The 9,355-nt window shown below is 50.9% G+C and overlaps 1 protein-coding gene across 1 annotated transcript; it reads left to right on the top strand.

The window, feature by feature from the left end:
- The first annotated feature begins 7,987 nt into the window (after positions 1 to 7,987).
- LOC128279114 (cuticle protein 7-like) lies at positions 7,988 to 8,541 on the top strand. Its single transcript, XM_053017834.1, has 2 exons — positions 7,988 to 8,273; positions 8,342 to 8,541. The coding sequence occupies exons 1-2, from the start codon at positions 7,988 to 7,990 to the stop codon at positions 8,539 to 8,541; spliced, it is 486 nt and encodes a 161-aa protein (XP_052873794.1).
- Positions 8,542 to 9,355: the final 814 nt, after the last annotated feature.

Raw genomic sequence — 9,355 nt, 5'->3', positions numbered from 1 at the left:
TGCCGTTTATGGGCCGCGGTCGCCGCCCCGTTGCACTGCTCGTGATGCGTACCTCGTGGCTTATCGTGTTCGAACACACCGGGCGCATCCTTGGGCGTGTGTCGCGTGAAGGCACGATTCTTTTATTGGGTTTGGATTTCACGAACCAACGTACGGTGCACTTTTGGGCACAGATGGCCTGACAGGTCCGGTTGCGGCCGGAGCCAAATGTCAAACCTTTTTGCTTACTTGTGCCAGCTGCGGAGCTCGCAGTTTTCGACTCTTTATTTGTCCGTACGGACAGGACACTCGGGTCTGTTTCGCACTGTGGCCTGCTACTTCCTGCTTCAGCTTTTAAACGTCATTCGTAGCGTTCGGACGTTCCTTGTTGCGCTCTGTGTTACACTCGTGTTTTTTTTGTGTCTTATCACTGTGCCGTGGCTTGATTCGTGTTTTTCGGTTACCTTGGTATCACTGCCTTGCTGCCTGTTCGTGTTAAGAGTCCTGCGCGCGTCTGTGCTTTGCATTTCGACGTGAATTGTTTGGCGTCATCAGCTGATCGCTGCCTTGTTTTCGTCAATTTGCGCGTCGCTCTGCTCCCGCCACTAATACTACGCATCATATCCGCGCTTCGGCACTGCACTACTACCCGTGCCTGACTATCAACGCGTCGTCGCTCACCACTATCTCACCGCATCATCGATTCGGGAAGTTTGGCTGGTCAACGACACCACTACACACTATCGTTCATCCCATCACTGTGTCGCGTGCCGCATCACCAACACTTCACTGGATATCGATTATCATGGACGGCGTTTGTCGCTCTTGCTCCTTGGCGATTGATGCTTCTAATTGCACCGTGCGTTGCAGTGGTTTTTGTGGCCAGCACTTTCATGGCACTGCAAAGTGCCTTGGAATATCTGCGGCCGCTGCCAAAGAGCTGCTTCGCGGTAAACATCTGTTATGGCTGTGTGTTGGGTGCTCGGGCAATGTGAATGGAAACGACATCCAACGGCTCCTTCGAGATATGCGTGAAAGCATCCTCTCGGATGTGATCGAGCGGATTAAGCCGCTTATCCCATCACCGCCTTCACTCTCGTATGCGTCTGCACTCTCACAGCCACAAACTGCGCCTCAGGTGTCACCATCAGCTTCTACCTCTAACCGCCGGATCGATCGCCAACCGCCTGTTCGCTCCATGCCTCGGACCTCCTACACCACCACCACCAAGACCGCCAGCACCACCATGACCGCCAACACCACCAAGACCACAAAGAGCCATATTGGCACCGCCGCTCCGTTGTCGCCCAGCGTCACGGTGAAAACGGTCCCTGCGGCTCCCGCAAGGTTCTGGATGTATCTATCCCGGCTTGATCCGAGTGTCTCGACCGAGGAGATTGAAGCGCTCTCTAAACGGTCCTTGCATACTGACGACGTTGCGGTATACAAGCTGGCGCCCCGCGACCGAGCGAATTTGTCGTTCGTCTCTTTCAAAGTGGGGGTATCGATGTCGTTGCGGAATGTGGCTATGCAGCCTCAGACGTGGCCTTGTGGTGTTGTCTTCCGCGAGTTTGAAGGTCGCAGTCATCGCCCAATGCCGGATGCATCTCGCAATATTGTGTCCTTGAGCACTCCGGATGCACGCACTGATCCATCTACGCCCCGTTTTTCTACGCCGACATCGGTTGCATCTGATCGCTCCGTACAAATGACCAGAACAAATTGACTCACCGATCGCACTCCAGCTCATGCACCGCTCTTTCCAGTCGCACTACCAGAAAGCCGCACTCGCCGCAAGCCTGAAAGCACTTGCCGTACCAACGTCTGCACTCTTCGGTGCTATTATCAGAATGTGCGCGGCCTGCGCTCTAAGCTGAGTGCCGTCAACCTATCTATCGAGGAGTGCGACTGGGACATCATTTCACTCACCGAAACGTGGTTGGATGCATCTGTGCCTTCCGCTGCTTTCGGTGAATCGTTCGATGTGCATCGCTGCGACCGTTCCCGCGCGTTGACTGGGCGATCACGTGGAGGCGGCGTGGCGCTTGCAGTTCGTCGAGGCATCGATTGCCGTATGGTGGATTCCTCCGGTGAGCGTGCCTACGAGCAGATCTGGATTCGGGTGCAGATGAATCGTCACGCGCTCTATGTTGGAACCATTTATGTGCCTCCCGATCTCAGCCACGACGTTCCCACGCTGCAGCAATTACAACAGGATCTCGCGGGGGCATTACGTCACATGGACCCTTGCGATCACGTTTTGCTACTGGGAGATTTTAACCAGCCTGCGATCGACTGGGACGAACTGGGTGTGCAGAGTGCACCGGCGTCTGGTGCTGCTGCTGTCTTCGTGGATACCGTTAACTTCCACGGACTTCGTCAGCTGAACAAGATTGGCAATATCCTTGGACGTTGCCTTGATCTGGTGTTCGTTGACTCAGAACTCGATCAGCGTATAGTGGTTCACGAGTCGGTAGAGGCCCTCACGCCCGTGGATCGGTTCCATCCAGCGCTGGAGATCTGTATTGTGCTACCCGAATTACCCCGCCAAGCTGCAAGTCTCGAAGCCGAACCGTTGCAGGCTTACTTTGATTTTCGGCGGGCCGATTTCGCTCGACTACATTCCCTCATCATGGCCACGGACTGGTGTCTTCTTCTGTGCTCATCTGATATCAATGTGAACGTAAAGTTGTTCTGCGACACAATGAATGGCTTTTTCCATGATACCGTACCGTTAATGCGCCCCCGACAGAACCCACCGTGGTCTACATTACGATTAGTACATCTAAAGAAGATTAGGGCCAGGCATTACAAACGCTTTAGGCGTCTGCGCTCATCAGTTAATCGTTTGAATTTTTTGAAACACAGTACGCGCTTTAAGGCTTTGAACAAAAAATTGTACGCTAGGTATTTAACGCGCATTCAGAGTTCTATTTCATCCAACCCTAAATATTTCTGGCGTTACGTAGACTCTAAACGTAAGTGTAACCGTTTGCCTGTTTCTATGTACTCTGGTGTTTGTCATTTCACGTCAGCTAGTGACAAATGTGAAGCATTTGCGTCTTTGTTTATGAGTAAGTTTGACAGTACCATCGTTTCCAACGATCAATTGTCTGAGGCTCTGTCACTTGTGCCTGCTGATTCTCTTGACGTTCCTTTACCGACTGTTTCGGAGTTAGCTGTTGTAAATGCCATTAACGATTTGAAACTCTCTTTTAATCCGGGCCCGGATAACATTCCCTCTGTCATTTTCAAGGAGTGTGGTTCGGCGCTGACTGCCCCACTACTGATTTTATTTTCACAATCTTTGTCTACTGGGACTTTTCCATCGATGTGGAAGGAATCGTGGATGATCCCTATTCACAAGAAGGGCAAAAAGGAATGTGTCGAAAATTATAGAGGCATATCCATTCTATGTGCATGCAGCAAACTGTTCGAAATAGTCGTGTCGAGGCACCTGCAGTCCTGCACTAAATCGTATATCTCTGACCAGCAACATGGCTTTGTTCCGCGTAGATCCGTCCAGACAAACCTTCTCAATTTTTTGAATGGTTGCTATTCTAATATTGACAAAGGTCTGCAGGTGGATGCTATTTATACTGACTTCATGGCTGCATTTGACAGAGTCTCACATATTATTGTGTCGTCCAAGCTTGCCAAATTAGGGATGTGCTCGTTGCTTGTGCGCTGGTTCCATTCGTACCTATCTAATCGCGCCATTCGTGTTAGAGTTGAACGGTCCTTGTCTTCTGTGTTCACCAATGTCTCTGGAGTTCCTCAAGGTAGTAATCTGGGACCACTCTTGTTTTTATTATTTATTAATGACCTTTCTTTTCAACTTCCTCCAGAGTGTCATCTAATGTATGCTGACGATCTTAAATTGTTCCTGCCCGTTAGTGCTCTGTCTGATTGTCAGGTACTGCAGGCTATGCTTGATCGTCTCGTATATTGGTGTGTTTGTAACGGCATGTCCCTCAATGTTGGCAAGTGTTATGTCATCTCGTTTACTAAGCGTTCTGTCCCAGTTTTTTTTAACTATACCATTGACTCAGCAGTTGTTCCGCGAGTTGACGTGATTCGTGATTTAGGTGTTACGTTAGATGTGAGGTTAAGTCTGTCTGCTCACTATGCCGATTTGATATGTCGCGCCAACCGCATTTTGGGCTTCGTTATACGTATGTCTTCCGAGTTTCGTGGAGTGACCTGTCTTAAAGTTCTATACTGTTCTCTTGTTCGTCCTATTCTCGAGTACGCTTGCATTGTATGGCACCCCTATCATCAGTGTTGGCGCGACCGCATTGAGTCCATACAACGTAAGTTTACAAGAGCAGCCGTGCACAGGCTGGGTTGGTATGACAACGACAATGTGCCTAACTACAATACTCGTTGTTTGCTGCTCGGGCTTAGGTCGCTTGAACATAGGAGACGGTCAGCTCAGGCTATGTTTGTCTTTAAACTGTTGTGCGGTGCTATTGACGCACCACAACTACTAGCCAAGCTAGACCTCTGTGCTCCTTCTCGTTACCTTAGACGAAGAACTGACATGGAGATAAGAACTGCTCCACGAATTACTGTTGCGGGACACAATGATCCTGTATTGTCTATGTGTCGTACGTATAATCTCTGTTCGTCCATTGTGGATTATAACATGTCTATTCGTCAGTGTCGTAGTGTCCTTGACCTCGCGTCCTTTTAATGTCTGGTTACCGGTTTTTTGTCTTCGTCTTCGCCAGTCGCAGAGTTAGGCTAGCTAGGGCTTTGTTTAGGTTGCTAGATTTTTTTTTCCTTTTGTCAACTAGGCTCAATTGCCCATTGTCAAGTTTTTGCTAATAAATAAATAAATAAATACTACTGAGTTGAGCCCTCGGCATTTCGTTCCGTATGCCGCCTACTGCGATGCGGTGGAAAAAATCAGGAAAAAAACGGTGGCTGCTACTGTTTGGAACTGACTGATTTACAATTCCGTTGATGCCTATTGATTTGTAATATTTTTTGCGTGCTTCAGGGGCTTAGATACAAATTAAAATAATCCCCCCGGCCGGAATCGAGTGACAGGTGACACAGAGCTGCGGTCCCCAGGAGTTTAAGTGCAGAAAGGTAGTATGTGCACGGTTAAGTTAGAGTGCGAGTTAGCAACGACTTGGCCACGGCGGCCTGTTGGAAGTAGCGCGCCCACTAGCCCATTCGGCCGACACCTATGATCAACTGGCGGCCGGCAGCCAATAAATCATCCATAATCACTACAATCGAGCGACAATCGGCACAAATCCCGGCGGGGCTTGCTCTAGCTCGCGTGCGTGCCACCCGTGCCCACTTATCAATCACCGATCACCGATCGGCCTCCGCGCCGGCATCGTTTTGGCCACCCGAAGGTGTAAAACATTGTAGCACCCCATCTGTGTAAACACTGGTCCGCTCGCCTGATCGTCACCGATACTGCACCGGCCAACCCGGCTCAGAAGGGACAAAACGGGGCCCCGTTAGAGTAGCCCGTTATGAGCTCAACGGTATCCGTCGATCAGTCGATCCGAGCCCGACGCTCGACGCTCTCTTTCTCCGTTCTCCACGGGGCAGCCACAGGGAACGGCGTTTTAGAACGGGGCCCCCGTCGTCCTTTTACGGGCCGCCACTAAGGGGGGGCTGAAAAATGGCCAAGTTCTCGACGGTTGATGGGCAGCATATGGCAACTCCTTCGTTCCCCTCGCATATGGCTGGCAGGTGGCAGCGATTTGGCGCTCACCGACACCGAATACATTATGTCAAATCACACCGATCGGGGCGATCCACGCAACGTTCGCTGTCGAAGAGCAAGAAGCTGGGGAAGAAATGCACCAAACGCCAGGGGGGGCTCGCAAGACGCTTGAGTTTGGGACACCGCGACGCCGCGACGATTCGGTTTCAGGGACAGCGCATTCGGAAAAGGTCAGCCAGACCTCGCCAGCCTGGGTGGATTAGGGGATTAATTTACGACACCGGAGCACGCGCCCGGGGCCTGCGCTACGCTTCTTGAGGAAGTGCAGCACTCAGCAGGAAGGGAAAAGCCAGACAACCGTACACTGTTGACAGACAATTCATTTTTGCCACCTCTGCGACACCTGGAAACTGGTTCGCTATTTTCGATCCCGCTGAACCAGTTCCTGACGCTCTAAATGGCAAACTCGTTGATCATGAAACCCGGTCCCGATCGGTAAAGATGCGGCAGCCTTGCTCCTGTTCTGCGTTCTGTGTCGCGGAGCGTTCTTGACTTTCGAAATCGGTGAAAGGAATGCACGGTAAGGATTTTGAGGTCCTCCTGCCTTGAGGACCTTGGGAAGCACGAGGATGTAACCTGTCCCAAAAAAACAACAACGAAACCTGGACAACCTCCGGTACAGAGACCGCATCCTGTTTTTTGCGCGCCAACAGTGTTCGAGGATTGTGTTTTTGTTGCGACACTGCTAAATGCGGCACTCAGTGGGATGGGCGGTTGGCCTTGGCGCACAGTTTGGGATGCAATGGGACGATGCAACACGCGTGACTGACATTTCGACGCAAGGACAGCAACTGTTCTGGATCTGGCGCAGCTGCAGGCGCGGCCGAGGAGCACTGCGAGAGCCAGGAGAGATAAATCGGAATTGATTGCCGTCGGATGAGAAAGGAGTTGAAGGCGAATCGCATAAAGCGATCCGTGAAGAGTCCTTTTGTTTAACGTTTCGTTTTTGACAGAGAGACGAATAGTTTTTGTAATAAAGATAACCTCTGATTGTCTGTTTTGCTATTATTTTCTTGGAAGGCTCTTCACATTTGGCGTCAAACAATGCTATTTTTAATTCCATCCATTTTTGCAATGAAGGGAGCCAAAACATATTGATTGTAAAGAAATAAGAGGTCTGTTCAAAACGTATCGTGACACAAGTATTACAGTTATCTTCGATTGCAGGATCGTAGTGCATCATGAGTTCTTGGCGCAGGGTAGAGCGGTCAATAAGGAATATTACCGGTAAGTTACGAAGCAATCCGTCAGGAACGCCCGGATTTGTGGAAAAACAACTTTACGTTACTTTGATGGATAGATATTTATGAATACCACAATGACAATCTTTCTTAGTGACAATTCTTTTCTGACAATCTGACAATCTTTTCTTTACAGACCACGTATAGAAACGACCACGTAAGTCTCTTCTTGGAATAAACCCTAAACTGCCAGCCTCAATCAGATACAGAATGGCGCGCTTAATCCCCTGCAAACCCTTTGGAACGGACAATTGTTTCAAAACGAAACAATTCCACCATCGTAGAGGTCTTCATTACAGACGACCTCGGAACGTTTGCCCATTACGACTGTCAACACTTCTCTCGCGGGAGGGTGGGGGGCATCCGGACGACCTCATACGTCTGCTAGGACACCGGACAGTTGCCGGTCTATTACCATAGTGCTGCCGCTGCCCCTGGACCGCTGGACGACCATAAAGAGGATGGCCGCTTAACGAGCCTCGCGAGCAGGTCGATTACCGTCAATGTCAATCGTGAAGCTGCTTCCTGCGCCGGACTTATGCTACACTCGGTGCATTACCGGTGCCATTGCAATGCAAATTGCAACGCCGTGTCATGCCCGTCGTGTGTCGACAAAACAATTTTCATGTCCATTTCGTGGAAGCGAAGTTTGCATGGACCCCACAAATAAATGAATGCGCGCATAAGCGCACCGAAAACCAACCAACTGCTCGGTACACGGTAGCCATACTCAAATCTGGCGGCCGGTGACTGAAATCGAGAACAGGGCCTTCGGTGGCATCGAGTGGCAAGTGAAAGCCTGTTGGTTGGTTGGTCAAGTTCAAGAATTGGGGTCGCACCCAACATTCCGATCGGTGGACCGAATCGCGTGCCTTGCCGGCGCTTTCTAGCACCACGCCAACTAGAACTACGCCAAGAACTTTTGCTTCGTTGGTTTTGTTATAAAAACTGCTTGCCGCTTGCACTTGCATCATCAGTTAGCTTGTGGTTTCGGTTCTTCAAACAACGATACGAAATGTGCAAAATCTCCCTACTGTTGGCCGTGCTGGTGGCGTGTGTTCGCGGTGCACGGATCGAGAAGCAGGTGGCGTACGAAACGGTGGTCAAACACGAAGACCCCCACGCCGGCCAGCATCAGTTCGAGCCGGTCGACGCGGGCAAAGCGTTGGCCTACGATCACGAAGAGCGGGCTCAGGATTACTACGCCTACCCAAAGTATCAGTTCGAGTACGGTGTCAAGGATCCGGTAACGGGCGATCACAAGAGCCAGTGGGAGATGCGCGACGGCGACATCGTGAAGGGTAACGTAAACCGTCGGTCGGGTCGGTCGTGCACCGGAAGGTGAAGTAAATCATCCATTATCCTTCAGGATCGTACACGCTCGATGAGCCGGACGGTACGCAGCGCATCGTCGAGTACCGGGCCGACGACGTGAACGGATTTCAGGCGATCGTAAAGAAGATCACGAAGGGTAAACCGGGCCACGGGGAGGAGCAGAAGGCCGGCGATGAAGCGGCATCGGAGGGTAAGGTCGGCCAAAGCTACAGCAAGCTGAAGAAGTTCAGCTGATTCCGGATCGTCCGCCGGATCGTCCCGTCATTGTAAATACGAAATAAAGCGATTCTGTGGCTCGATGCACTGCGCCGGAGTGGATTTTGCGAAACAATCGCCTGTGCAGCCTGTAGTTTGTAATTATCTCGCCAGCCCGCCGGCAATAGATCAGTGAGTAATTTATTCTAAAGCGTGAAAGAAATATCGCGAATGGCGCCGACTGTGTCGCCGGCGATGATTTGCTAAGCGCGAAAGGTTAAGGGCCACACGGGCTCCTACTGGCAAGAAACATTACACATTTTAATATGATTATGTAAAATCACACAAAGTAACGTGGAAGGCAAGTGCTGGTCTCTGACATTCAACCCGCGGCCCGTACGCAGGTGCGCAGCCCCATCCTTGACTTGACGCGGCGCAATTATGCTTGCGCACCTCACCTTTACCCAATAAAAGTGAATCTTTTTTGGGATCTTTGAACCAGCCCAGCTAGGGCAGCTTTCTGCGAACAGAAAACATCTGTTCGTGGGCTGCCCACTGCTACTCCTACTGCTGCTGGGCCGAATGGAAGGTAAAACGATCGATCCGCACAACCCATACCCTTTAGCGGTGAAGTCCTTCGACGACCTCGCGGCTACGTCGGTTCAACTCCACCACCACCGTCGGGTTGATTACTTCATTGTGAGCGCCGCCAGTGAAACGGTGTTGTGCCCCCTCGTCAGCATGTGCCCACCACCCGCCGCCCCGTCAGCCCCGCCGTGCTGTGCTCATCTTCGGGCAGATATTATCTCATATTTTATGTACATCGCACTGAGGTGAGCGTGATGAATAAAAA

This window comes from Anopheles cruzii, chromosome 2 (assembly GCF_943734635.1).
Source record: "Anopheles cruzii chromosome 2, idAnoCruzAS_RS32_06, whole genome shotgun sequence".
Lineage (NCBI taxonomy): Eukaryota > Metazoa > Arthropoda > Insecta > Diptera > Culicidae > Anopheles > Anopheles cruzii.
The sequence above is the reverse complement of the archived record's forward strand: the minus strand, read 5'-3'. Positions and strand labels throughout refer to the sequence as shown.